The sequence below is a fragment of the Trypanosoma cruzi genome, genomic scaffold (assembly GCF_000209065.1).
Source record: "Trypanosoma cruzi strain CL Brener 1047053517159 genomic scaffold, whole genome shotgun sequence".
In the NCBI taxonomy this organism is placed as follows: Eukaryota; Euglenozoa; class Kinetoplastea; order Trypanosomatida; family Trypanosomatidae; genus Trypanosoma; species Trypanosoma cruzi.
This window is the reverse complement of record NW_001849566.1, coordinates 402,566-428,255: the sequence shown is the minus strand read 5'-3', so window position 1 is coordinate 428,255 and position 25,690 is coordinate 402,566. Positions and strand designations below refer to the sequence as shown.

At 44.1% G+C, this 25,690-nt stretch overlaps 17 protein-coding genes across 17 annotated transcripts, besides 33 other annotated features; all 17 read left to right on the top strand.

Moving 5' to 3' along the window:
• Nucleotides 1–2,827: a sequence feature (areas merged during assembly that could not be assigned to a particular haplotype. This can correspond to areas where the two haplotypes were merged or to regions with more than two copies in the genome that were merged during assembly.).
• Nucleotides 460–888, top strand: Tc00.1047053509161.149 (hypothetical protein, conserved; the record flags this gene model as incomplete). Its single annotated transcript, XM_806580.1, has 1 exon — nt 460–888. The coding sequence occupies one exon, from the start codon at nt 460–462 to the stop codon at nt 886–888; it is 429 nt and encodes a 142-aa protein (XP_811673.1).
• Nucleotides 940–971: a microsatellite.
• Nucleotides 982–1,034: a microsatellite.
• Tc00.1047053509161.140 (hypothetical protein, conserved) lies at nt 1,182–2,603 on the top strand (the record flags this gene model as incomplete). The annotated part of the gene is made up of 1 exon (XM_806579.1): nt 1,182–2,603. The coding sequence occupies one exon, from the start codon at nt 1,182–1,184 to the stop codon at nt 2,601–2,603; it is 1,422 nt and encodes a 473-aa protein (XP_811672.1).
• Nucleotides 2,722–2,774: a microsatellite.
• Nucleotides 2,799–3,245: a mobile genetic element.
• Nucleotides 2,828–3,046: a sequence feature (areas merged during assembly that could not be assigned to a particular haplotype. This can correspond to areas where the two haplotypes were merged or to regions with more than two copies in the genome that were merged during assembly.).
• Nucleotides 3,047–3,850: a sequence feature (areas merged during assembly that could not be assigned to a particular haplotype. This can correspond to areas where the two haplotypes were merged or to regions with more than two copies in the genome that were merged during assembly.).
• Nucleotides 3,282–3,620, top strand: Tc00.1047053509161.135 (hypothetical protein, conserved; the record flags this gene model as incomplete). Its single annotated transcript, XM_806582.1, has 1 exon — nt 3,282–3,620. The coding sequence occupies one exon, from the start codon at nt 3,282–3,284 to the stop codon at nt 3,618–3,620; it is 339 nt and encodes a 112-aa protein (XP_811675.1).
• Nucleotides 3,793–3,819: a microsatellite.
• Nucleotides 3,844–5,505, top strand: Tc00.1047053509161.130 (RNA helicase, putative; the record flags this gene model as incomplete). The annotated part of the gene is made up of 1 exon (XM_806578.1): nt 3,844–5,505. One exon carries the CDS (start codon nt 3,844–3,846, stop codon nt 5,503–5,505), a length of 1,662 nt encoding a protein of 553 aa, XP_811671.1.
• Nucleotides 3,851–3,946: a sequence feature (areas merged during assembly that could not be assigned to a particular haplotype. This can correspond to areas where the two haplotypes were merged or to regions with more than two copies in the genome that were merged during assembly.).
• Nucleotides 3,947–5,518: a sequence feature (areas merged during assembly that could not be assigned to a particular haplotype. This can correspond to areas where the two haplotypes were merged or to regions with more than two copies in the genome that were merged during assembly.).
• Nucleotides 5,519–5,583: a sequence feature (areas merged during assembly that could not be assigned to a particular haplotype. This can correspond to areas where the two haplotypes were merged or to regions with more than two copies in the genome that were merged during assembly.).
• Nucleotides 5,584–6,453: a sequence feature (areas merged during assembly that could not be assigned to a particular haplotype. This can correspond to areas where the two haplotypes were merged or to regions with more than two copies in the genome that were merged during assembly.).
• Nucleotides 6,430–6,466: a microsatellite.
• Nucleotides 6,454–7,870: a sequence feature (areas merged during assembly that could not be assigned to a particular haplotype. This can correspond to areas where the two haplotypes were merged or to regions with more than two copies in the genome that were merged during assembly.).
• Nucleotides 6,511–7,653, top strand: Tc00.1047053509161.120 (hypothetical protein, conserved; the record flags this gene model as incomplete). Its single annotated transcript, XM_806577.1, has 1 exon — nt 6,511–7,653. One exon carries the CDS (start codon nt 6,511–6,513, stop codon nt 7,651–7,653), a length of 1,143 nt encoding a protein of 380 aa, XP_811670.1.
• Nucleotides 7,680–7,704: a microsatellite.
• Nucleotides 7,786–7,818: a sequence feature (AT_rich).
• Nucleotides 7,871–14,583: a sequence feature (areas merged during assembly that could not be assigned to a particular haplotype. This can correspond to areas where the two haplotypes were merged or to regions with more than two copies in the genome that were merged during assembly.).
• On the top strand, nt 7,917–8,858 carry Tc00.1047053509161.110 (hypothetical protein, conserved; the record flags this gene model as incomplete). Its single annotated transcript, XM_806576.1, has 1 exon — nt 7,917–8,858. One exon carries the CDS (start codon nt 7,917–7,919, stop codon nt 8,856–8,858), a length of 942 nt encoding a protein of 313 aa, XP_811669.1.
• Nucleotides 8,887–8,911: a microsatellite.
• Nucleotides 9,090–9,113: a microsatellite.
• Nucleotides 9,204–11,270, top strand: Tc00.1047053509161.100 (hypothetical protein, conserved; the record flags this gene model as incomplete). The annotated part of the gene is made up of 1 exon (XM_806575.1): nt 9,204–11,270. The coding sequence occupies one exon, from the start codon at nt 9,204–9,206 to the stop codon at nt 11,268–11,270; it is 2,067 nt and encodes a 688-aa protein (XP_811668.1).
• Nucleotides 11,529–12,497, top strand: Tc00.1047053509161.90 (hypothetical protein, conserved; the record flags this gene model as incomplete). Its single annotated transcript, XM_806574.1, has 1 exon — nt 11,529–12,497. One exon carries the CDS (start codon nt 11,529–11,531, stop codon nt 12,495–12,497), a length of 969 nt encoding a protein of 322 aa, XP_811667.1.
• Nucleotides 12,840–13,622, top strand: Tc00.1047053509161.80 (hypothetical protein, conserved; the record flags this gene model as incomplete). The annotated part of the gene is made up of 1 exon (XM_806573.1): nt 12,840–13,622. One exon carries the CDS (start codon nt 12,840–12,842, stop codon nt 13,620–13,622), a length of 783 nt encoding a protein of 260 aa, XP_811666.1.
• Tc00.1047053509161.70 (Mg++ transporter, putative) lies at nt 13,678–14,520 on the top strand (the record flags this gene model as incomplete). The annotated part of the gene is made up of 1 exon (XM_806572.1): nt 13,678–14,520. The coding sequence occupies one exon, from the start codon at nt 13,678–13,680 to the stop codon at nt 14,518–14,520; it is 843 nt and encodes a 280-aa protein (XP_811665.1).
• Nucleotides 14,584–14,679: a sequence feature (areas merged during assembly that could not be assigned to a particular haplotype. This can correspond to areas where the two haplotypes were merged or to regions with more than two copies in the genome that were merged during assembly.).
• On the top strand, nt 14,602–15,345 carry Tc00.1047053509161.60 (hypothetical protein, conserved; the record flags this gene model as incomplete). Its single annotated transcript, XM_806571.1, has 1 exon — nt 14,602–15,345. One exon carries the CDS (start codon nt 14,602–14,604, stop codon nt 15,343–15,345), a length of 744 nt encoding a protein of 247 aa, XP_811664.1.
• Nucleotides 14,680–16,955: a sequence feature (areas merged during assembly that could not be assigned to a particular haplotype. This can correspond to areas where the two haplotypes were merged or to regions with more than two copies in the genome that were merged during assembly.).
• Nucleotides 14,718–14,754: a microsatellite.
• Nucleotides 15,746–15,810: a microsatellite.
• Tc00.1047053509161.50 (hypothetical protein, conserved) lies at nt 16,097–16,903 on the top strand (the record flags this gene model as incomplete). Its single annotated transcript, XM_806570.1, has 1 exon — nt 16,097–16,903. One exon carries the CDS (start codon nt 16,097–16,099, stop codon nt 16,901–16,903), a length of 807 nt encoding a protein of 268 aa, XP_811663.1.
• Nucleotides 16,956–17,340: a sequence feature (haploid, non-Esmeraldo-like haplotype).
• Nucleotides 17,022–17,071: a microsatellite.
• Tc00.1047053509161.40 (centrin, putative) lies at nt 17,126–17,686 on the top strand (the record flags this gene model as incomplete). Its single annotated transcript, XM_806569.1, has 1 exon — nt 17,126–17,686. The coding sequence occupies one exon, from the start codon at nt 17,126–17,128 to the stop codon at nt 17,684–17,686; it is 561 nt and encodes a 186-aa protein (XP_811662.1).
• Nucleotides 17,341–21,113: a sequence feature (haploid, Esmeraldo-like haplotype).
• Nucleotides 17,904–18,701, top strand: Tc00.1047053509161.34 (hypothetical protein, conserved; the record flags this gene model as incomplete). Its single annotated transcript, XM_806581.1, has 1 exon — nt 17,904–18,701. One exon carries the CDS (start codon nt 17,904–17,906, stop codon nt 18,699–18,701), a length of 798 nt encoding a protein of 265 aa, XP_811674.1.
• Nucleotides 18,754–18,778: a microsatellite.
• On the top strand, nt 18,941–22,225 carry Tc00.1047053509161.30 (OSM3-like kinesin, putative; the record flags this gene model as incomplete). Its single annotated transcript, XM_806568.1, has 1 exon — nt 18,941–22,225. One exon carries the CDS (start codon nt 18,941–18,943, stop codon nt 22,223–22,225), a length of 3,285 nt encoding a protein of 1,094 aa, XP_811661.1.
• Nucleotides 21,114–25,690: a sequence feature (heterozygous, non-Esmeraldo-like haplotype).
• Nucleotides 22,276–22,320: a microsatellite.
• Nucleotides 22,546–23,226, top strand: Tc00.1047053509161.20 (hypothetical protein, conserved; the record flags this gene model as incomplete). The annotated part of the gene is made up of 1 exon (XM_806567.1): nt 22,546–23,226. One exon carries the CDS (start codon nt 22,546–22,548, stop codon nt 23,224–23,226), a length of 681 nt encoding a protein of 226 aa, XP_811660.1.
• Nucleotides 23,946–23,989: a sequence feature (T-rich).
• On the top strand, nt 24,031–24,666 carry Tc00.1047053509161.10 (ubiquitin carrier protein 4, putative; the record flags this gene model as incomplete). The annotated part of the gene is made up of 1 exon (XM_806566.1): nt 24,031–24,666. The coding sequence occupies one exon, from the start codon at nt 24,031–24,033 to the stop codon at nt 24,664–24,666; it is 636 nt and encodes a 211-aa protein (XP_811659.1).
• Nucleotides 25,010–25,110: a sequence feature (A-rich).
• Nucleotides 25,126–25,153: a microsatellite.
• Nucleotides 25,540–25,570: a microsatellite.

Sequence of the window (25,690 nt, the reverse complement as noted above, 5' to 3'; positions counted from 1 at the left end):
TTCAACGCCTTTTTAGATATTTATGCACTTTTGTGGCGGAAATTTGCGCTGTCCATGTGGAAGTATTGTGTGCGTCGGATGCTCGAGATTTTGTATAGGATGCAATCAGCTGGTCTGTGCCAGGTGCGTACCACCCTCATTGACGCACTGTAAGAGGTGTTGTTTGGCGTTCTTTCAAAACACTCGTCATCGTTTATGATTTATCTGCCAAAAGCATTTGCGCAAGGTTTGTTGTTGTTGTTGTAAAGTTAAAAGTCAATGGGCGTTCGGATTCGTGGGCTTTAGAGCGTCTATCGTTTGCTGAAAAGAGAGCAAACTGGCTCCTCCGGAATCTGGAGCAGAAATAATGTCCACTTTAGATGTTGTTTATTTTGTGTGAATTATTGACTGTTTAGCATTCTTTGAAAAGGATTTTTTTGTATTTGTTATTATTGATCTTTTTTTCTCATTAGGTAGAATATGCTTTTAAGGAACATCACCCGTTGTTTGCTCCCACGGGCGTTGTGTACCTCGTACACTTCCGCACGAGTGGGAACCTCACCGACTGGACTCGCCTCACCCAGTCTTCTGATTGAAAAGAGAATGCCCACTTTACTTATCGATGTGCCGAAAGTGGAGAATTTGACTTGCGGAACAGGCCAACCTGCTCAGCGTGGTCGTCGAAAGCCATTGGTGTGGAAACGAAGGCATCCATGGTTTGATAGACAATGGTCTCTTGATCTCAAGCGTGCAAAGAAGGGCCCCTTAACACCACAGTTTCCTGAGGGTGTGCCATTCACTGCGATTCGGTCCTTTCAGTCCTTTGCCGGGAAGTCCTGGAAAATCAATGCAGGGCGTCGTAGGAAGATTCGTCTTTCCCTAAAACGGGGTCGCCGAAAACTTTTATAGGTTTTTTTTCCCCCAAAGCAATTTGTTCATCTGATGCTTTGAATGGTGCGGTTTTTTTTTTTTTTTTTTTTTTTTTTTTTTTTCGCCTTTTCAGTCATTGTTGTTGTTGTTGCTGTAATTTTGTGTCTTTGTTACTGTTGTTTTTGGCGATGTCAGGGAGGAGATAGGCTTTTCCATTTGCGTTTTCAATAATTTTTGAACAATCATAGAGTTTTTTTGTGATTTTTTTTTTTTGTTGTTGTTGTTATTTATTTATTTAGGTTTGCATTTGCATTTTATTAGTATTATATTTTATGGACGTCTATCCGCATATGAAAATGATGAAAAGGCCTTTTTGCATTTTGGTGCTTTTTCTTTTGACATCGAATGTTGTGTTTTGTGAAAGGTGCTCTCGCGTGACTCAAACGTTGCAATGTGGAGATTTGGCTTGTGATACTGATCGTGGCGTTTGCGTCCCTTGTAATACATCGGCTGATTGTTATCCTAATGCCATGGAATGTAAGGAAGGAAAGTGTGTTGTTAAGAGCTTCGTCAGCAACTTTTCAGCCCTTTATGTTGTGGCACTCCTTTGTTCGGTTGCCGTTTGTTCCATTGCTGTTTTGGCTGGTGTTGGAGGTGGCGGTATTCTTGTGCCTATGTTCTGTTTGCTCATGGGGTTGCCGATGGATTTTGCTGTGGGGTTATCTCAAACTACTATATGCGGACAAAGCATTTTGAACGTGCTCATTGCCATTCGGAAGCGTTTTCCTTGTGCTGGATGCTCACGTCCTTTGATCAATTATCAGTACCTGACTCTTCTTGTTCCACTCGGTGTCATTGGTACTCTCATTGGAGGAGTGCTGAACAGGTTGTGTCCAGATTTGTTTCGTTTGGTTTTACTGTTTCTTCTCCTTACGGCTGTTTTGTATCGCAGCGTGCGAAAAATGATTGCACAATACCGGAAAGATCAGTCTGAGAGGAGAGGAACGAATACGGTTTCATCTACAGAAGAAGTTAGCGGAACACCAACATTGAATTCACCTGAAGAAATTTTTCACGTTACCCAACCCCAGTATCCATGGATAGAAATTTCATGTGTGGTGTTTTCCTTTATTGTTAATTTATCTTTTGGAGCATGGAGGTCTCGAACGAAATGCGGAGGTGGAGCGTATATTGTTGCATACTGTTTACCAGTTGTCTTGAATATTGTTATATTTTTTTGCTACCGTCATCGATTGTCAAATATGGAAAAATTCAGATTGGTTTTTCACTGGAACAATAGTACCACCATCCTGTACCCTTTAGTTTCTGTTGTAGCAGGAGTTGCATCGGCCATGCTTGGTATCGGAGGTGGTTTGGTGCTGGGCTTTATTTTGTATGACGTTGGCCTTATTCCTGAAGAGGCTTCTGTCACAGGAGGTGTTGTAACACTTTTTTTAGCCTTTTCCTCTGCACTTAGTTTGTTGATTGAAAGTCATCTTCTTATTGATTACGGGGGTGTTCTGTTTGCTTGTGGAATTGTGAGCACAATCCTTGGTCAATTTGTCTTAATGAGACTTATCAAGAAATACAAGTTGAAATTTTTGATTATCGCGGCTCTGGTCACAATAATTGCTGGTTCTCTTACTTTTCTCACGAGTTACGGCATTTACAGCTCGCTGAACCTTACCCGCAGCGGTGGTTCGATCATTGCATTTGGCCGCTTATGCCGTGCGAAAGGCGGAGGAAGTAAGTAGCAATAATGCACCCGCGAGAAATTTGGTATTGGAGGTGCGCATTTGTGGTGGCCTGCAATATGCATAGGTGGAAAAACTGAAATGAACCCAAAAAGGTGGAAAAAATGCGAATAGAAACTATATATATATATATATATATATATATATATATATATATATATATATATATATTCCTACTGGTGCATAATTTTTTATAGGAGATTGTGAAGAGAAAGTTCACGGTGCAAACTGACTATCTAATTTAATATATATACTGTTAAATCGAACTCTGTGCGACGTTTTTTACTACTTTATGATTCTTTATTTGACCGCGATTCTAGGAATCGGAAAACTAATAACGTCTAGACGATTTTCATTATTTTATTTCTATTTTTACTTTTACTCTTGCCGTGCCACCCCTTGATTCCCCTTATTGCGGCGGGGTCTTGTGGAAGAACCCAAAGTTTTCCACTTCGTAAGTTATAAGAATTTCTAATTATAAAAAAGTGCCAAAGGTCACGTGAGTTGTCATCAAAACGTATATATATAACCAGGAGAAAGCATTGGCGTGATCCCACCGCCTCTCCCTTTACCCCTTTTTCCCTGTCTTGTTTGATTTCTTTAGATAATTTCAGGATACGGCCAGCGGCCCAGGCGAATATTTCCTGGTCTTCTGAATAGTTCAAATGCGTTTTCGCTATGGTTTTTTCGATGGATTCAAATATTTGTGATGAAGAAGTGACTACATGGAGGAAGTGCATAGAGCGAAATTTGGGGGACCACAAGCTGGAAAAGAAATGCAGCGCTGAGCTTGCATTGTTTGATCGATGCATTGCATCATGGCGCCTAAATGGCGCCAAGGAAGTAAAAATTAAGGGCGAGAGTGAGGGTGAACCACCACCACAATGTGCCGCTTTATCTTGTCTAATTGGCACGTGCCTTCGCAACACTGATTACGACTTTTCCAGATGCAAGGTACCTATGCAATATTTTAAGCACTGCGTCAAAAGCTTTTACGGATCGGAGTACGTTGTGTAGGTTTTTTTTTTGTCATCTAATGCGTCTTTTGTCCAAATTGTGGCGATACTCTAAAGGTGGTGGGATGCGTTGCAACCGGGGAACGCGAAAAAAAGTTTCATGAGGTGTTTATTATGTTATTATTGTTTGCTATTGCTGCACCCGATGAAGATGTGATCTTTTCTGTGGAAAGTTCTTTTTTTTTTTTTTTTTTTTTTTTCAGTGTGTGTGTGAAGGAGGGACAATGAGTTTCTTCGGTGAATTAACAACAGGGACAAAATTTGATGTCAAGAAGCACGGCGCAGCCATGAAGCGTTTCACACCAGAGAATACCAAATTGGATCATCCTTTTGCGCCTGGCAACTCGACTCCTATCTGCGATATCATGGAGGTACCCATGCCCAATCGCACCCTGAACATTTTTGGACGCTCCAGAAGCGCGGGAACAAGCGAGGGCGCGGGGCTGTTAGAAGGAAAGGCCCAGGAAGATATCCGGAACAACGCCACAACAACGCATACTCCTGTTAAAAGTATGAGTATAAAGAAGAAAAGGAACCTGTGGAAGAAAAATGAGCTGGAGGTTGAGGGCGTTGATGTGCCTCAGCCAATTCAGCACTTTTCAGAACTTGTTCGTCCTCCACTTTCCGTGGATGAGCGTCTCGTTTCCAATTTATTTGAGCGAAATCATCGCATTCCGACTCCTATTCAAATGCAGGCGATTCCGTGTTTAATTAACAAGAGAGATGTTCTGGCGTGTGCTCCAACAGGCTCGGGAAAAACTTTGTCCTTTCTCATTCCCATGTTTCATATTTTGAAGTCCCCTAACACAGAAGCCGGGGTTCGAGGGCTTATTATAACGCCCACCATGGAACTAGCTGAACAAATTGAAAGGGAGGCTTTTTTTCTCATGAAGGGCCAAAGATGGAAGCTTGTTCAACATGGACAATCGACTCGAAACAAGGATATCTTCATCACAACACCGAGGCGTGTTTTTACAATGATAGAAAAGAAACTAATTGATCTTGGCAATACACAGTATTTGGTCTTTGATGAAGTAGACCGTCTTTGGGATTCGGCGACTGACAATCTTCAAGTGGTGGACTCAATCCTTACGGCGTGCACTTTTGAGGAGAAGGTTGTTGCTCTCTTTACCGCAACACTAAGTTCAAAGATAGAGGGAATAGCTCGTACTGTAATGAGTCCAGATCCAATCCGTATTATTGTCTCTGGTCGTGTTTCAGCAAATAAGAAAATTTCACAAGAGCTTGTCTTTTGTGGTAATGAGTTGGGTAAAATTGTAGAAATACGTAACTTGCTCCGTGAGGGAATCAGCCCTCCAGTGCTTATTTTTGTCCAGAGTATCGAACGGACAAAGGAACTGTATGACGAAATAAGATGCCAGGGCCTTAACATAGCGGTGATGAATTCTAAAATGAACCACGAGGAACGGGATGAGACAATAATGAACTTTCGTTTAGGAAAGTTGTGGGTAATTATCACCACTGATCTTCTTTCCCGCGGGATTGATTTTAAGAACATTGGAACCGTAATAAATTTTGATTTCCCAATCACCATTGAGTCTTACATTCACCGAATTGGGAGATGTGGGCGGGCTGGAAAGACGGGCAAGGCCATAACATTTTTTACCGAGGATGATAAAAAACGGATTCCGCCAATTGCTCGTGTTATAAAGGAGTCAGGGAGTGCTGTTGAAGACTGGATGCTTGAGATAAAGTCAGACCGTCGCACACGTCGGCGGCTGGAACGATCAACACCACACAGAATGATAGTCAGTACCAAAAAGAGGATGCTTGTCGCCGATCAGCGCATGGAAAGGCAGCTTCGTCGATTGGAGAAGGAAGTCATAAATGCGGAAGATGAAGAATTGGATGGCCAACACAAGTAGTGTGTGTGTGTGTCGATTTGTGTTAAAAACCTGCTTTCTGCGCGGCCTTTTTTTTCTTTTTTTACGTGTTCGTTTGCTGTTTTTTGTGTGTGCGTCATTTTTTCCTTTGTGGAGGCACCGAGTATTTGGCGAAGGAGAAAGGCAAAGTTAATTGTTCTTTTTTTTCGTGTGTTTTTTTCTGCTTATTATTTTTTTGTAGAAATACAAAATTAGTATTTTCAGGTGCAAATGCGTGCTAATAAATAGGGCATGGTTCCGATGCTGCGCATCACTTATGAACGTTCTCTCAGTGATGGGCGTGTGAATGCATCCCACCACCTTCAAACCCTTTTGCATTCGTCATCACCGCCACCACCATCGGGAAAAAAAAAATCCCCAACCTTTTTGGAGGGTCGTAATCTGTCTGGAGCCGATACTGGGGCTTGAGCTGTTGCAATGTGTTGCTTCTGGTGTGCCCCTTTGAATATTACCGCGCCTTATTGCTGTTGTACGTTTGTGCATCCGTGCGTTGATATTCTTTTTTTTTTTTGTGAGTATGATTTTTTGAGAAATGGAATAATGATGTCTGCAGTTTGCGTTTGTCAGTTTTTGACTTTTGTGTGCTGTCATTGGGTCTTTTTCCTCCCCATATTGAGGACTTTTTTGTGCGAACATTTTAAAATACGATCAGGGGAGGGTTGGGCCTTACTGGTCGGCCAACCTGGTTTTCATTGAACAAAACTGTGAAGTGCGTCAATTTTTGGCGATTTGAACGGGGAAAGGAATGGGAGCAAATAAAAGAATATGTAGTGGTTGAATGGCAGTGTAAGTGGCGTTTGTTTTTATGATTAGACTGCCTTATAATTTTGCATGGTGCCATGAATGGAAAAGCGGTCTTGGTTTATTAAGATTCCGGAAATATTGGAAATATTTTAATATTCACGCTTTTTTTTTTGTTTTTTGTTTTTTGTTTTTTGTTTTTCCTTGTTCTACAACAACAAAAAATACGGAGGGTGGAAGGGATCAATGGCGTGTGAGGGGGAAGAGGCAACGCTGCTCGCTGTGGCATTGGCTGGTGAGGAAACTTACTGGCTTTGCCAACCGATTCATGGAAAGCGACTCCCCCCTGAGTGGAAGAACTGCACGTGCCAATGGCTTTACATTGTGGATGATGTGGATATACGTGGTTATATTCCTTGGTATAAGGGTGACTTGGGTGTGGTGCTAGAACTTGGTGTAAACGAAACTTCAAGGATTGAGCGCTTTGCGGTGATATCTGATTCAGTGAGGGCAAGAAAAATTGTTGTTGGCGAGGGAGGGGATACAAAGACATACTTCTTTGTTGGAAATGAAGAACGGGATGCCTTGGATGCCAAATTTGACGATCTTCTGAGGCGTGAGTCGACTGTTTCCATGAGAAAATCTTCTGTAGTTGGAATTGACGGGAAGCCACCTGAGGAAAGGCGACGCATCATTTCTACCGGTGCTTCAGAGCTGAGAAATGGTGGCCGAGGGGGAAATAACGTGGTTTTTTCATGGGATAGTTTTTTTATTGTAGAATATGGAAATCGCGTATTTTATGTATGTTCAGCTCCACATGGCAATAAGTATGGATTTAAAGTAGAAAGAATCATGCGAAAAGGTATAACTATATTCTTGTTATTTCAGGATGAAAATGCTGGTCCGTGCAGGGTGAGTGAAGTACAAGAAGGAGAAAGGGCAACGGTGAGTTCTGTACTGGAAGGAGAAACGGGTAAGGTGATGGTCTTGATGACCGAAGGACGTGAAGTGGCTGTTGGGAAGAGTAGAGGGGATTCTGCTGATTCCTCTGTATTTGAGCCTCCGTCCAAAGCTGCGAGAAGGGAGAATTCAAGAATGAATTGTCCTAATCGGCGGCCTTTGAGAGCAGCCGGTGTAAATTTGTGGGTGGATTCCGATGGAAAGGAAGAAGGGGCGATGAATCTGGCAGAATTGTTCCCATTTTCAAGTGAGGGTGGAGATTCGGTACGCACAACGGTTTTTTCTGATGGAACTTGCGTTACGTACAATTTTGCTACCGCTTCAAAGTTTGCCATGAAAAAGAAGATTGCTGCCACATCGACGGATTGTGACATGGTGGGACTTCTGGAGAATATACAACTGGCGAAGGAACAGTTTAATGCCATGTGACACGGGAAAAACTTTTTGTTGCTGCCTTATTATTATTATTATTATTATTATCTTGTGTTCCAGCGCGTCCACAATGTATTCTTTAATTTTCTCTGTGTTGCTGTTGATTTTTGCTGACCGTATCAATCATTGAAATTTATTCTTATTTTTTAAATTTATTTTTATCCTTTTGAAGCGCGAGTGTTGCTGCTTTTTTTTTTTTTTTTTTTGCTTGTGTGTCTATTTTTTTGATAGCGTGAGTCAGGGAAGGAGAAAGGGTAACTATGATGCGCTTCCGTCAGGTACTCACACTGTCTGTTCGCGGCAGCATTCGGTGTGTGTTCCAGAGCAAAGCTTTTGTGAGTGTCAGCAAAGAGCTTCCTCTCACACCGGAGGGAAAGAATCCGTATGACGTTCTTGAAATTACCGTTACAAACGCCACAAGTTTTGATGACGTGTCCAAGCAATTTAGAGAGCTTGTAGTTATTAATCATCCTGACCGCCCCGGCGGATCGCATGAAAGAATGTCAGAAGTGAATGCAGCCTACAAAATTATTAAGGAGCATCACAACAAGCTGATTCAGCGTCTGAAGGAATATGAAGCAAATACGAAAGGGAACGAGAATTTTCAAAGACACAAACATGCTCGGGCTCGTAGTGATGATGATCTTGGACGCTCCGGTGGTGTTTATCGTCGAAATGCGAAGGCTGCCGAACAGTCTAGTGGGCTTCGAGGGACTCGCTCGCTTCGAGAAATTGAATCCAATTGGCGGCGTTTTCAAGAAGAGACGGAGCACTCCGTCTCAAGCATGTGTAACCGTTACGAATTGGCCGTAGAGAAGGGACGTTTTTTTCGAAAAACGTCCATGCTTAACGAGATCACTGTGAGGGAAAGGTGGCTGCGAAAAAGTTTTGTGAAAAACGTCTGGGAGGAGGTTCACGAATTACGGGGAGAACTTCTTCACCGAGGTGCACGTAGTGCTCAGCAATCTCAACTTGCAGAAGAAATGGTTGCATTTGCATCTTCCACCCAGAGAAAGTTAAACGAGGATTTTCAGCGTCTTACCCAGTTAAGTTTCCAATCACAATCCCAATTCTTTCTTCAGCGGGTTTTATTTGCACTGCTGTTATTGGTTACCTTTATCAAGGTGTGGGGGTGGATCGTCACAGGGATGTTTAGAAACTCACTTACGGTGAGATTTCGTCAGGGAATTTTAAGCCATTGATGGTGGCATTGGCTGTGGTGTTTGTCTCTGTCTGTGTGTGTGTGTGTGTGTGTTTATGGGAGAGAGAGAGAGGGAGAGGGAGGCGATATGTCTGTTATGAGTTTGAATGGCTTGAAATACTCTCTTTCTCCCTCTCATCCTTTTTTTCTCTTCCTACCGTAATGAAGGATATTGTGCGGCTCCCTTTTTGATTAGTTTGAAATTATTTTAAATTGTGAAAACACCCTTCTATTTTTTTTTTTTTTTTTTTTTTTTGTGTGTGTGTGTTTATTTATTTATTTTTACTTGTTATTCTTTTTTACTTTTGTTTAGGCTGGACACCTGCCTGTTTTGCAACGGGTTTTTATGCGCTCTTCTGTGCATGAAAGTGGCCGAGTCATGATGGCGTGCCCCAACGCGGATTCAGAGCGTAGCGCTGCCTTTGATCCATTTGATGGTGTAGAAAAAGACGAGGCAACACAAGTAAAGATCAAGTGGTGGGCGAGCCATGTTAATCAAGTGCTGGATTCTCATCGAAGTCCTTTTGTGGCTGCCGAAATTCTGTTGCAGCAGATGAATGAGTATGGAACCAATGAAAATATTACGGAAGATCTCCTATTGGCCACGGTCTTACCCGTTCTTCATCGCTGTGCTTTCTGCCTGGGAACGTATGGCGATCTGCTTGAGAAGGCGTTGCACGAGGTCCTTCCTGCGATAATGTTTGCGAGAACTTATGCTTTCCCCCATGGAGAGGTACTTCAAAGGCGGCCCTATGCGGAGTGTTTCGCGTGTATCCGACGGAAATTTAATTACCATGTTCATTTATCTTCCATTTTACAGCGCAAAGTTGCATTGGAAGAAGAAGTCATGACGCGAGTTGTTTGCAAGCTTGACAAGTTGTGGTTGAAGATGTGTTTTAGGGCCTGGTGTGGTCTTTGTCTGCATGTCCATGCAAAAAAGAGGTGCTTTCAACGGTTGGCTGCCAGGGGTGCAGCGTTGAGAGTGGTTCCTGGATTTGTCAGGAGTTGGCGACGCTACGCGCACGAGGTAACACTGCGAGAAAAACTTTTAAAGCACGATGGATTAACAAGGGAGATTGAGGAACTGTATCACATTGAACAGGTCGTTAAAAGCCGTCATGAAAGTATTCTTGAGGAGGTTCGGGAGAAACATCGTTTGCTGGAAACGACAACTGAACGTTTTATGGAGGTGGAAAGTCGTTTGAAGGTCCTTGAGGGCATTTTGGATGAGACGGTGCTCTCTCTTCGTGCGCATTGGAAAAGCTGGAATGAGACCACCGTTAGCCTTTTCTCTGACACCAACGAATTTCAACCTCCTGCCGTTGGAAATCTTCGCGCTGATCTTCAGTCAACCATTCAAAACATAACAGACACAGCAACGTTCTATTTACGAGAAGCTCAAAAGCGTGCATGTAAACTAGGTAAAAACACGATTTCTCAATTTCTTTCAAGGGCAAAAATGGGCGGTGAGATAGCTGAGCGGCCAGGACCGGATGATCTTATTGCCATGGTGACGAGCGTCTGCAATCCTGTCACGTCCCCTTTAAGACTGGTGGATGTGGTTCGCGATGATCAACGGAAGTACGATTTAACCCTTAAGTTTCTTGCTTGCGTGAATGACGGTGGCCATTGCTCCCTGTTCACTCAGCATGAATTTCCTTCCGAGGATGAATTTTCAACCGATGTCTTCAATGAGCATGGAAAAGAGATGGTAGCACATGTTGCCACTGGCGTGGATTCTCTTCATTGTTGCCCAGCGACAAATGAGAAATACATTGAAGCCATAAGAAATTGTTTGACGGCGGAAGAGCTCAATAAAGTGGGTGACTACTTGGGTAGGGTATTTTGTGAACTTGCTGCAGCTGGTCTTCCTCTACAGAAGGCCAAAATTGAGGGGTGCATTTGTCCCATTGTGGAGCCGCATGACCGCCAAATTGTTCGCGCGTTGTATCCTTCACAGGGCATCAAGTCTATAGATGACATGATAAACTACCTCTTAAGTGTGTCTCATCTCACGTCTTGGACAATTAGCAGTCTGGTGGAGCATTTGGAGAATAACTATGATGCTGATCCCAAAGAAGATCTCTTTACTGCGCTTTCTGACGAGGCCGTTATAAATTATTTCAACGAACAGGCCAGGGTCATTGATAGCCTTTTTTCAACGTTCAAGGGGAAAAGATCCCAGGTATTTTTTTCAAAGGAACTGATTCAAGGGTTTCTGATTGCAAAATTTGGCCTCCTTAGTAGTGAAGTTGACACCTTATTCAGCCTGGGTGCAGTCCAGGGGAAGGTGACCAAAGGTGAATTTAACAGGTTTCTCATTGTACTCGCTGCCTTCGTCAACCCCTCACCTTTTGTGTCAATGGCTGAAAAACTTGCGGCTGTTGTTAGGCTATGTATAGATGGAAAGTAAGTTTTAATCAGTTGAAGAAACAAACAAAAAAAAAAAGCAACGAGAATGAATAGAAAGTGAGAAGAGAAATCTAGCAGCAATGAAATTTGCATGATGGTGAAACTTTTGCTCCTGTTGTTTTTTCGTTGGTGATTGCTGGTTAAAGTTGGATGTATTTTTTTTCGTGGTGGAACTTTTTGTTGTTTTTTTTGTTTATTGTGTGTGTGTGCGTGTGGCCTGTGCAAAGGGTTACAGAGATTTTGTGGCTGATGGCCTGAGATGCGCTCGTGTAAAACTGCTCACCGAACGTTTGTTCACCACATGGCGCTGGACCCATCGGGCGTATTGCTTGCAACATGCTCGAGTGACAAGGAGGTTAACATCTTTTATCGTAATCCATTGGGGGTAGACTCTAGCGCGTGGGCTTTGTGCTCTATTCTTAAGGATCATGTGGCTACGGTCACTCGTGTAGCATGGTATTTACACAGAGAGCATGGGCCTTTGCTCGCCACTGCGGGTGCTGATAGGTGGTTTTATGTGTATAAAATTATAGTCACGATGCATGGTGGGAAAGTGGCGTGCGATGCGGTGAAATATTCTGTTGTTAGGGGGTTTGAAAAGGATGTCATTACTGATGTGGCTTTTATTCCTTTTGAACAGCATCGTATTCTCCGTTTGTCAACTGCATCGCTGGATGGCTGGATACGTTTGTATGACATCCAACCTGTACAATTTTTGTGCGTTAGCAAAATCACTCAGGAGACTGAGACAGGTAGGTCGTTAGACACACGCCGGGGCGGGATTACTTCCATTGCTTGGTTTCCAAGTTCAGCGGATGAAGGCAGGGCTCTTGCTGTCGGATGCATGAATGGTGCCTTTTATCTGTACCGATCTTCAAAGGATTGTGAACAGTTTGAGCTTGTCCGCAGCACGCTTCCAGAGAGAGCCGAGAGTTCTGTTCATCATATAGTTTGGGCTCCATGTGTTGGACGTTCCTTTCAGTTGGTTACGATTTGTTGTCGTAGTTCGGTGTATATTGTGCGGCTTAATTGTGTTTCGCCTGTCCTGGATTCGTACGATTGTGAAGTCTTTCGGTGGCCTCGGGGTGCGGCGTGTGCGGCGTGGAGTCGTTCAGCCTCGCTGCTGTACCTTATCAACGATGATGAGACGAGTGAAATGACAGTCCTTCAGGCAAAAGACCCGTCCGATCATCAATCGTGGATGGAAGTGCCAGGGAATTTTTCTTGACCGGGGCAAAGGAAAAAAAAAAGCAAAATGTGCATACCTGCTTTTATACATTGCGACCATACAAGGAATGGCACCGTTGAAGCGCCCGCATGCATGGAGTGGGGGAAATTAGAGCCAAACGCTTTCGGGAACATTTCCTTCTATTTTTATTTTTGTCCTCATTTTCTACGTTGACTTTGCCGCCAGCAATGAGGGAGAAGTTAATGAAGCAAAAACACACCACTCTTCAAAATCAACGATTCGCCCATTCTCTTTTTTTTTTTTTTTTTCTTTAATCTGATCCCCCTCCACAGTTTGTTATCATAACGAGGCATTAATTTTTCCCTGGGGCAAAAGCTAGAAATGCACGGGAGTAAGTCTACCGTAGAGATGGGCTTTTGCTCCGTCCATAGAAGAAAAAGGACAAGGGTTGATTTGATACCTTTGGATGGTCAGACTGGGCAAATGCGCTGCAAATTCCACAAGGAATGTCGTCAGCGGGCAGAGATAGAAATGGTCATTTGCAGTCTTCACAACCGACGGAGGAACATGAATCAAATGAAGGAGGTTCGTAAGGGGATATTTGAATGCTTGCCACAGTTCGCGTGTCGTGGTCAATTCAATGAGGCAATTTTGCCGACAACACACGCAAATGTGTCGCATCCTCCTCACGTTCTACCACCGAAGGGTAGTCGACCCCAACAAGTTTTTGGAGAGGCACATCCCGCCCTTTCAGCAAGTGTGACCTGGACACCCACGTTTAATCGCCCTCGAAATGCTGGTGTGGTGATTTCATCTGATTGGGCTCAGGCCGATCGCAAAACGTGGTGCGCCAAACACGGAAAGTTGACGTCTCAATGCGAGTTTATTAAGGATTGCTACCACGTCTGTTACGATGCGTCGGCGTGTCTCTCTACGCCACTGGAATTGCCTTCCGATCTTTTGGTAAAGGGATGCAAAGAGCTTTTATGTTCAAAGCACAACGCATTAAGGCTGGTAGATTTTCTTGAGAAGACGCCTGACGAAAAGGGATATCAATGTGTTGTTGGTCACCGCTGTCGGGGAACACTCGCCACTCGACGCGAGACCGTTCCCGAACAGGCAATGCACCCTGCCAGGGAAGCGGTTTCTTCGTTTTTCGTGTAATTGCTTAGGGGGCTGAGTGCTGTTTTTTTTTTTTTTTTTGGATGAAGGTACCGTAATGTGCTGGCGGGATTGTTACCCGCATGTTTTATATTTGCGCCGTGTGCTCCCTCTGGGTTTGATTTGGCTTACCTTTCCACTTTTGCGATATTGTATTATATTACATGTTTTCCACATACAAAAAAAAAAAAAAAAAAACATTCAAAGGGAAATGGGAGAACCAATGATTCCATTTGCTTCAGTTGAGAATAAAACTGAGCATGTTGAGGCGATGGAGGAGGAGCAAGTGGTTCAGTATTTGGCAAGGGAGGAAATTCCGCGTGGTTACCTCCATTTGGGCATTCGCGGAATCCTTGACGTAGTTTGCCAGAGAACAGTAGTTTTGATTGCTCTCTTGTTAATCCAGTCTTTGTCTCAGTTTATACTTGAGTTGTACGAGGTACTTATTTCTCACCACGTCATAATTCCCATGTTTCTTACAATGCTTGTAGGCGCCGGAGGTAATGCAGGTAATCAGTCTGCGGTGCGATGTATCACTGGTTTGACAACGCGTGAATTTCGAAGACGTGATTTTTTTTTGGTGCTTCAAAAGGAAGTTGCTTGTGGCTTCATCATTTCTTCGTTGCTGACCCTAGTAGGCTTCGCTAGGGTTTACTACTTCTACGGGGCCCAGTTCTACTCAACAATTGCCATATCGCTTTCGCTGTTTTTTGTCATGATAACTTCTGTTCTGTTTGGGACGACATTACCCTTTTTGTTTCAGGCGGTTGGGATTAATAAAGAACACGCGGCACCTTGCATTCAAGTATTAATGGACATTACAGGTGTCTTCATCACTTGCTTTTTTTGCTCCCTCGTTATTCCCCCGACTGAGGGTGGAGGAAACAGTGTCAGGACGTGAGTGGGATAATAATGGGCGAAACACCTGGAAAAGAAGTTTTGGTGAAGAAGGAAGAGCCCGGGGAATGATAGTGTGGCGTTGATGAAGAGGGGGAAGAATGTTCCCGGGAGGCGTATTTACATGAATTCCCGCAAGAACAACAAAAAAGCGTCGACAAAACATAATAAGTGGATGTCATTTTTGTTTTTTCAAAACTCTTTTTTTTTTTTTTTTTTGCTTTTTTTTTTTTTTTTTGCTTTGGAAGGTTCAAAAAGTGATCTAGCGATGGTCGAGGCTACCCCAGATATGGCAAAGTATTGCTTTGCAGTGATCTCCAGCAAGTTGAAGAATGAGGCAATTCCAGAGGCTCCCCAGAGTATTTCCGACGACCCGTGCCCTGTGTTTGTCAGCCTCAAGACTGTCGATGGCGCACTTCGAGGCTGTATTGGGACCTTTGCTGCTGAGCCGCTACGTGGGCAGCTGAAAAATTACGCTATAGCCGCATCATGTGAAGACAGTCGTTTTCGTCCAGTTGAACTAAGTGAGCTTCCTTCTCTGAGTTGTACGGTTTACGTGCTTCACTCCTTCGAGAAGGCGGCGAACTGGAAGGACTGGGTTATAGGCATTCACGGGATACGGATTAGGTACAAAAATTACTCTGCCACGTACCTTCCGTCCGTCATGTCCGAGGAGGGGTGGAATCATACGCAAACCCTGAACCATTTGCTGAGGAAGGCAGGGTATGGAGGAGATGTGACGGAGTCATTTCTCGATAAGGTGGAGGTGACCCGTTACCAGGAAAGCAAGGCCAGTGTTGATTTTTTATCGATTTATTCGGGGGTCTAATGGCGTGTTTTGCTGGACTTTTTTTTTTCCTCTTCTTTTTCAAGGTAATTAATTTTTAGTGCAGTGTGTGAGCGAGAGAAAAGAGGGCCGTGGCAGATTTAAAATTGATGCGTCGTCACTAACTGAATTCTGAAGAGCGAAAGCAATGGAAATGCAAACAATAATACTTATAGTGGAGAATAAACAAAGCTTTAATAGTTAATGCATGCATATTTGGGGGAAGTTTTTTTTTCTCTTCAGGAGGGAGTGGTGAGTAACGTATAAAAGGGTAACTCACGGAGAGAGGAATATGTATAAATATGCATTTGTCTTCTTTGTTTGCGTCTGAAAAAGGAGGGAGGGAAGGAAGGAAACTAAAAGAGCAACAACAACCAAACATGCATACATTTATATGGCCTGTTTATTATTATTATTATTATTATTATTATTATTATTATTATTATTATTATTATTATTATTATTATTGCCGTGTGTGTGTCTGCGGGGGGAAACGAGAAGTAGCCCCCCATTTGCAGGCCACACACGAGTGCATGTTTTAAAATTCAATGTCACGATTTGCTTGTTTGTTTTTCAGCTGAATCGATCGTTGGTATTTTGATTGGCGTGGGTGGGCTTTTTTTTTTTTTTTTTTTGTAATTTACTTCATTGTTGTCTTTTTTCTGGCGTTGATCAAGCGGCTCCCCTTTGAGGAAGATGCCCTGTATTCATTGTTTTTTCCTCCCCCCATTTGTGTGAGTCTCGAATTTAGAAAATGCTTCGGCGCACTTTTGCTGTTGTGCAGAAAGGCGAACGAGGACTTTATTTTCCCATTAATCACCGCATTGTGGACCGTCGAATTGCCTCGGGGGTCACTGTGGAGGAGGCGGATGTGCAGTCGCGGTATCGTCGTGAGCTTCGCACGAGCTTTGCTACCGGAGAAACGCGACAGACGATTCCTCCTGCCTGGAGTGCTTGCGAGCGGCCTACGCACTTCTTATCATTGCGTCTTCCAGTGAGAAATGTCCTTAGAACACGTGTGAATGAAATGCATAATCAGATTCTCTTTTCTCACCAGCAGCATGCCCCGCTGCTGGTCCCACTGGAAAAATTACACATTACTTTGGGCGTGATGGCCATTTCGGAGAGGGAGGAAACTGAGAGGTTGGCATCAATTTATGACTGCGTTTCGGAGGTGTTTTCGGTGATCCATCCGCTGCAGCTTCGATTTAGGGGTCTGGGGACATTTGGTTTTGGCCGTGTTCTATTTATACGTGTTGTACCCGAGGCAGATTTTGGTATTCTGGAAACCGCTGTTTCCAAAATCCGTCGAAGGGTTGGCGGTGAGTTAAAAGTGGACATGAAGGGTAATCCACATGATTCCTACGTGCCTCACGTCACCATCGCGAAAATTAGGTCCAAACAGCAGACGCAGTTTGGCAGCAAGATACCCATATCGATGTGGGTAGAGTATCAGCACCACGATTTTGGGGATGTGACCTTTTCGCAAGTTGATATTTGTAGCATGAGAGGGTCAAAAGATGGATATTACCACACGGAGGGTTCAGTGCACCTGTTGTAGGTACAGCAGGAGCTATCAAATCCCCAGACGTAGAGCGGGAGAAAGGAGCCAAAACGCAGGGAAAGGAGAAGACTTCTGGGGCACTTTCCCGAATATATCAGTGCTTTTGAGATGTCTTTTATTATTATCATTATTATTATTATTATTATTATTATTATTATTATTATTGTCTTTTTGCTCTTATTTAGTTATTTATTTTGAACTTCTTTATAGCTTTTGGCAATGGAGTCAATTAAGGCCAAGTGTACCGCAAAAAATCTCGTGAATGAGAAGCCTGCCCAGAAAACACCGCTTAGCATCAGCATTTCGGAAAAACACAAGGCTCAACTTCGCGAGGCGTTTGACCTTTTTGACTCAGAAGGGACGGGACGAATTAAGGCGTTGGATGTGAAAGTGGCGCTTTGTGCTCTCGGTTACGATGTAAGTAAAGAGGAGTTGACTCAACTGCTTAAACAGGTGGGTGGTTCTATCGTTGGCGGGGTGGACTTTAATGAGTTTTACTGCGTCCTTCTTGCGAAGATGATGCAGCGCGAAAGCAGATCCGAGGCAATTCGAGCTTTTAGGCTCATAGATGTTGCAGAGAAGGGTTACATTTCCGTAGATGATCTTCGTCCTATTGCCGACTCGTTGGAGATGGATCTGACAGATGACGAGCTGGCGGAGATGGTGCTCTTTGCTCATCCTCCCGTTGGTTTTGGAAAAAATGAGAACGACATCAAGGAGCCATTGACAGTGAGCGAAGAGGAATTTCTAAAGCTTATGGGCCGAGCTCATGTATATTAATACCCCATCTGCGATGAACGAAAAAATAAACCACAAAAAAAAAACGAAACACGAAACAAATGTATCTAAGATATTCCAGGAGTTTATGGGACTTAAATGAAAAAGAAGTGTTTTTTATCATGTAACAAAAAAGCTTCCTTGTTTATTTCTTTATTGATTTTTTTTTTGACTTGTTTTGTCCTTATTTTATTTCCGTTCTCTCATAGGTGACAGTGTGATGTCTGTACTTGGCGTCTCTTCCTACTTTCTGTGGACGCAGAAAGGCAAAACGGTTTTGCCATTAGTTCGCGGAAGTGGATTTCTTGTGTTATTTCAGCAGCTTGGCGGTTTCTACAAGTACCACGTACTGAGTGCAGCTCACGTGACGTGCCCTGTCAGGTATCGGCAGATATTTGGAGACACTATTGGACTCCGGGCAATTGGTGAACGCCACATTAGCACAAAATTGCTGAAACCAGGGAACAATGGTAAGGTCGAAGCATCACTCGATCTAGAATTTGCCCAGTCGTTCCTCCCCAATGTGGATGTCTCTTCTCTCAGGTGCGAGGATGAAAAGCAGATCAATGAGCTTTGTTTGCTGCCGTTTGAATTGGACGTGGATCCCATCAAAGAAGGCACGGAGCTCTTACTTTTTGGGATGGAGGCTGTGGAAGAGAGGGCCAATCCAAACGACGATGGCCTACACCTGAAAGATGCTTGCATCAAGGGCGAGTGTAGGGCGGCCCTTGTCTCTCTTGACTACGGCACTGTCTTTCTGGCGTCATTAGAATCCCCTCTCAGTTTGAGTATGTGTGGTGGGCCTGTTGTTCGGAAAGACAACGGGCGGTGTGTTGGTGTCATTGTTGCTCAGGTTCTGAAAAACGCACCGCCATCGGACCCTCAAGTAACTCCGTTGTACCGGGATCCATGGTTAGATCTCTCTCAAAATGAGACCATTAACGCCTGTGGAAAATTGGATGTGGCGTTTGTACCTGTGCGTGAGGTATACGATGCTCTTCGGCGTTGCGAAATGTAACGTGGGGTGGATTCAATTTTTCTTTTTTGTCTCTTGGCTTATTGCTTCTGTTTTATTATTATTATTATTATTATTATGCTTGGTGGTTTTGTTTTTGTTGTTGTTGATTTCTTAACGAGGAGACGCCTCTCTCTGTGGGAGCGCTGTGTAATGTTTTGTCCTGGCTTTTTCTCTGCTGAGAATGCCATTGTGCCAAGGTAGGTGGAAGTCGCCGCGTTGGAAGAAAAAGAGGGGAGAAGATGGTGAAGAAACAGCCGGGAGCAGAGAACATTCGTGTGGTTGTTCGATGCCGAAACTTGTTGCCGTACGAGGCGGAGCGTGGTGACAAGGCTCTTGTGCGTCTTGACCTTGCGACAAATCAGGTCATTGTGCAGCATCCTATTGGGGATGCCGACACCTTTGCGTTTGACGCTGTATATAACAACACCTATACACAACGTGATATATTTCTTCAGGAGGTGCAGCCACTTGTCGAGGCTGTACTTCAAGGCTATAATGCAACGGTCTTTGCGTACGGTCAGTCAGGATCCGGCAAGACGCATACAATGACAGGTAAACTAAGTGATCCCCAAATGTGGGGTATGATGCCGCAGGTTGTGAATTACCTCTTCAACGAGGTGAGGAAGTTGTCTACAACCACCAAATCATTCAAGATCAAGGTTTCTTATGTTGAGCTTTACAACGGCAAGTCCCGGGATCTTTTGGCTTCGAAGCAGGTCAATCTTGAAATAAAACAAAACATGGCTAAAAATTTTTATGTAAAGGGCGCCGAAATGCCAGAGGTGACAAGTTTTGATGAGGCTATTCGGTGGTTTAACGCTGGAACAGACCGACGACAGACCGCCTCCACCGAATTGAATGATACCAGCAGCCGATCCCACTCACTATTCACTCTTCAGGTAGAGCAGTTTGATTTTGAGCAAGACCCAAGCTCCCCCATTGTTCTCACGAGCAAAATCAACGTTGTGGATTTGGCAGGGTCGGAAAAGTTGAGTAAAACGAATGCCACCGGAGAAACTGCGAAGGAAGGGTGTAACATCAACCTGTCGCTGTCGGCGCTCGCAACTGTCATTGACACCATTGTCAAGGGTGGAAAACATATTCCGTATCGGGGTTCGCCTTTGACGATGCTGCTTAAGGATTCTCTTGGGGGTAATGCAAAGACTGTTATGTTTGCCAACATTGGACCATCCGAAAAAAATATATCAGAAACTATATCAACTCTTCGTTTTGCCCTCAGAGCGAAACAGATTGAAAATAAGCCCATTAAAAATATGGATCCGAAGGATGCTCGTATCCAGGACCTTTTGGATCAGATTGAGGAGCTAAAGAGCAGATTAGGGAATGTTGATCTTAACCAGGAGGACCAACTTCGACAGCGCATTGAGGAGCTGGAGATTGAAAATGCCGATCTTCGGGGCGGGGGCGTACAAAACAACATTGAACTTGAAGAAGATATTCGTATTCTTCAGGCGAAGCTGGAGGAGGCAAACGGGATGGTTGCGGAGAAACAAAAAGAATTGGAGAAGGGAATAGATGGACGCTCGCTTTTGGAATGGAATCTTCAAAATGAACTGGGGCGTGGGAAGGAGCTTCGCTCTCTTGCAATGAACTTCATTAAACAGGTATGCCATGAAGAGCAGATACAGGCAATTCGAAGTAAAATGCCACAGGATGGCTCGTACAATACGACGGATGACGGTTGGGATGTGAAGGAGATTGAGTTCTACTTGCGTGAATTTGCCGCTATGTACGAAGCCTGGCGACAATCTACATACACGCGAGAAGATCTAGAAAAATACGCCCATTTGTCTGTTACTGGTGCACTGGAACAAACCCAGCGGCAACTGGATGAGGTAGCCCGCGCTCGTGATGAGTTGGTGCGCCTGCGTCAAGAGGACTCAGTAAAACGCGCGGCGGAAAATGAGTTGGTTTCTCAGTTAAGGGTAGATTTAAGCACCCTTAAGGACGAGAATACAAAGCTGCGGGAAAAGGTTGAACGAGACCAGGAGCGAATGAAGGCGAAAATTTCCAAAAACAAGGAGGAATACAAGTCTTTGGCGGAGGAACTGGAACGCTCCAAGGCTTTGGTAACGGAAAAGGAACGCGATATTGAGAGGTTGAAGCGGATTTCAGAGGAAACTGGCAACAATGCCATAATTTCTGCCTCCACTGGCGGTGGAGCGTCATGGGCCAACGCGGACGAGCGAACCGCCATGCTTCAGCAGTTAAATGAAGAGAAGAATATCAGAAAAGCCCTCGAGTCACGCATCAGAGAAGTGAACGTTTCACTTCGCCGCTATGGTGTTTGCATCGCGGATGCCAAGGAGGTTACAAATGAATCCCGCGAAGTTTCCGAGGCCACCGACGCATTTATTCTTGCGGCGTTGGAGGAGAAAGACACCATGGATGGGGATCTTTGCGCCAAGTTACAGCAGCAACTGCGAGTAAAACAGCGACTCACAGAGCTTCGTCATCAGCACCAGCGAAAGTTGGACGATATGCTAAGGAAGTATGAACTTATCAAAACTGGGAGAACCACGGCGAACAGCGGTGCCGGCGCTGACAACAACATGCTTCATTCTGGTCTCGCGGATGAAGCCACCGCACAGCAGATAAAGGAATTGCTTCATCGGAAAGATGAAGAGATTGAACGCGTGATAAAAGAGAAGGAAAAGACATGTGATAGAATTGTGAAGAAACTCAACAAGTGCGAGCTGAGAATAAAAGAATTAGAGGCGACACTTGAAGAAGAACGTGTGCAATCCACTGAGGAGCGTCAGGAGTTAGATCGTGAAAATCGTGAGCTTCAACGGTACAACCAACAGCTTTCGGTGGAGCTGGAAACTCTACGAGGTCAGTTGAGTGAGATGAAGGAGGAGATGGACTTCATGGAGCGTGCAAAGAGCGCCGAGATTGAACGATGGAAAGAGGAAGCAGCGAATGGCGCTGGACGCCTGGAAGAGATGCGCTTTAAGATGGCCGCATACAGTGAGCTTCAAAAGAGTTATGATCGACTGCAGGAACAGCTTCAACGTACCGAGGTTTCACTAAAAGAAAAAAGTGACAACCTTGAGAATACCAGACAAATGGTGAAGTGGTCCAATTCCCTCCTTGCTACAGAGAAGCAGAAGGTGGAGCAGATGGAGATGATGTTGAAGCAACAGGAGGTTGAGATGCGTCGCCGTGAAGAGCAACTAAAATCTGAAATGATGAATGATATCAACAAACAAGTTGCCGCAAATAATCGCCGTATGCAAGACCAGGCCGCGCAGTACCAGGAGCTTATATCCCAAGAGCAGGATAAACAAAAGTCAATTATGAAAAAGGTGAAGAGTTCAAGGAAAGAAACACAAAAGGCAGCTCAACGATATGATGAGATGATTTTGGAAAACGAGGCCCTATTGTCGAAACTTGAAGAGCTAAAGGTAACTTCTATGAGGATATTTCTGGAGAAGCAGGAGGCACAAAGGGAGTTGGAAGCATTACGTCCCACAAAGCATGTTGCTAATCGACGTCTCTGATGAAATTATATATGGCGAACTTACGTGTGTTTATGTGTGCGCCGTTTCTAGTTTGAATGTCCTTTTGTTTGTTTGTTTGTTTTATTTGCTTGTCTTTAGTGTTATTTATGTTATATGCTTTATTCCTTTTCCGTTAACTGAAGAACGGGGTGGTGGATTAGCGTTCTGGAATCGTGCACATATCTATAGAGTTACTGTCTTTTAGCGTGAATTCCTGAGTCTTTTTTTTTTTTTTTTTGATAGTATTTGAAGTTTATTATTTGTTCTTGTTGGTGTTTTTTGATTATTCTTTCTTCCGTGTGCTTCTTACTGTAGGGGCGATGGTCCGGGACACGGCACAACGTGCTTCTGTGGTGAAGGCAGGGCTGTCGAAAAGTGCGGTGAAAGAACAGGAGGTAGCTCTTAGGCGCAGCAAGCGGAGTAAGTTTACACCGGCCTCGACGCACAGTAAAGGCAATCCCATTCATCGAGCCCTCAAGTACCATGAGAAGAAGCTCCTTCGAAAGCACGACTTCATGCAGTATCCACAGGATAACTGGCATGAGCCCTTCTGTATCACAAAGTATCACCTGGAGGACCGTGAAGACTACCGCAGGTACTTGCGTCTGGTGGGACTTACCCGGCAGCTTTTGGCGCACCTTCGCTACCTTCCATCCGACAGCAAGATACGGATACAAATAACCCAGCAACTGCTAGAGAAACTCTTTACAATGGGGCTTATTAAGGAGAAGCTTGGTTTGGCTGAGGTGGACAAAGTCGGTGTGGAGGCCTTTTGTAGGCGACGGTTATCTACGGTTATTCGTGATCTCAGCATGGCAGCAAACTGCAAACTTGCTGCGGAACTTATCCATCATGGACATGTGCGTGTGGGCACAACACAAGTTAGGGACCCCGCGTTTCTTGTCTCCAAAGGTCTAGAGGACCTTGTCACGTGGATGCCCGGTTCAAAGATTAAGCATCATGTGGATACCTTCAACGTACAACGCGATGACTACGAGTAATATATATACACATACGAATTCAAAACCTTTGCATTTGTTCTCGTATTTGATGCAATAATGAAAGAAAAGCTTATTTTTGTTGTGATCTTCTAATACTCTGTTCCTATGTTTGTGTATTATTGATTTCTCCTGATTTATTTTTACGCGCGTTTTTTCTTTCTCTTGCGTTCTCATATGTTGTTTTCCTTCCCCTATAAGGCGATAGGACCATGATGCAGGGCAGAGGGTATAGGACCACGTTGTCATCGCTTCACTTCAGATAGTAACTGAAGCTGCGTGCATGGTCTGCACTAGCTTTGATGTACCGCGGGATGATCGGGACGCAATTGCATCCATCTCTATCAGGTGATGGGGTCCCGCTGGAGGCAGAGTGAGCGTGATGACGAGAGTGCGTGTCAAATATAATAAAAAATCTGGCGACGACAGCAAACAAGGAAACAGTGATGGGAGTGCGGGAAATAAGAACGCATTCGTGAATTTTTTTCCCTCTCTAAAGCTTCTTGATATATCTTTGTGCACACTGGTGGCAATTCATTCTTGTGCAATTCTCTTTTTTCTGCTTGTGCTTGTGTCTGTGTGTGACCTCCTACTGCGAGGTTGCGAATTTTTACTTTTATTCCTATATGCTCCTCTTCTTTTTTTTGGGTGGGCGGAGGCTTGTCTTTTGCAGCAACCTAAATTTTACGATTTCACAAGAGAGGAAAAACGAGGCATATAGGAAAGAAAAAAAAAGGGAATTTAAAAAAAAAAAAAAAAGAGAGAACACTGAAAGAAGGGGAGGGGGACGTATACAATACATCCACCATGTCCGCAGATCGTTCCTCACGACGTAAGGAGATGGATTTTATGAAGTTGATGAATGGCCCACGAAAGGTGCATCCATCTAATTCTGTCTCAGAGTTTTGGGTTGAGTTTAATGGACCCGAAGGAACAGCCTACGAGGATGGCACGTGGTTTATTCACGTCCAGCTTCCAGCTGATTACCCATTTAAGTCCCCTTGCATCGGATTCAGCAACAGCATTTATCACCCAAATGTGGACGAGGCAAGCGGGTCTGTTTGTCTGGATGTGATTAATCAGACATGGACACCCATGTATGAGTTGCAGAACGTCTTCGATGTTTTTCTCCCGCAACTCTTGCGGTATCCCAACGCCTCTGACCCTTTAAACTCCTCTGCCGCTTCCAAGTTGCTTCATGACCCTATTGCCTATGTCTCTATTGTCCGCGAACATGTTTCAAGACATGCCACAAGAGAAGTGGCGCTTGGGAGCATCCCTTTGGAGTTCCGACCGCTGCAGGAGGACGCGGTGAGAGCGAATGAAAAGACCCGAACGGTGTTGGAGGATAGTTCCCCAGCCACCTCCAAGGGTCTAACAGAAGCCCCGAACTCCTGTGTTGACAGCGAAGAGGAATATGAACCGGAGTCGATTGATATCTGAGGAGGAAGCAAGGGAGGAAGGGGGGGATTAAAAAAAAAAAAAAAAGCTTGAGGGACTTTAAGCGAAAAAGCGAGGGAAAAAAATTATGTGAAAGCTCATTGTTTTACGAAGGAGTGAGATCACGTTCTCCCCTTTCAAAATTATTCCTGTGGAGGAGGTTCTAGTCCTAAGGGGCGAGGGTTCAAAGAATGGTAGAGCGAGGAAAATAGGAAAAAAAAAATATCAACCTTTTTCTGCTGGTTTGCGTGACCTTATTAACTGCAGCACCGTACTTGTACAGGCCCATGGCCACCCGCATTCCCCACCGATGTATTTAAGTACGTGTTACGGGACGTCGCCCTCATTTTTTTTTGTTTTGTTTTTTGTTTTTTGTTTTCTTCCTTTGTTTGGTTTTTATGCGTGCTTTCGACTTATTTTTGCTTTCGGAATGATTTAGTTTCTGTTGTAACAAAAGTTTTTAAAAAAGAAGAAAAAAAAAAAAAAAGAACAGTTTTGCTTGTTGTGCAAAAAGTCGGCATTGTCACTTTTTTCCAAACGCCCTTTCCCCCCTTCCCCCGCTTGATAGACCGTCTTTTGTTTTTCGTTCTATCTCGAGTATGGCACGCGTTTTTGTTTGTTTGTTTTTGCGTGCGCGCTTCCTTCTAGCAAAGAGTGGGTCGTCCTGGGATTGCCGACCGGGACGCTTTAAAGGTGAAACAATGAGTGGTGAAGAAAAGGCAAAAAGGAAAAAAATAAAAGTAAAAAACGAAGAAGGGGATAAGATTTCCCGAGTCAAGTGAACGTGGAGAGAAAGCGAGAAAAGAAGAATGAAGGGGAAAAAGGGACATTCCCTCCTCATTCTATGCGTGTCAGACGAAAATGCCTCGAATTGTTTTATTATTATTATTTTATTGTTGTTATTATTTATGCTGCTGTTGGTTGCTTTTTTTTTTTTTTTGAGTGGTTTCGGCACTGGCTCACACATGAATCACATTTTCTCTTTTGTGTTTCGCGCGTTGTTGCTTAGATGTATCAGATGCGGCCG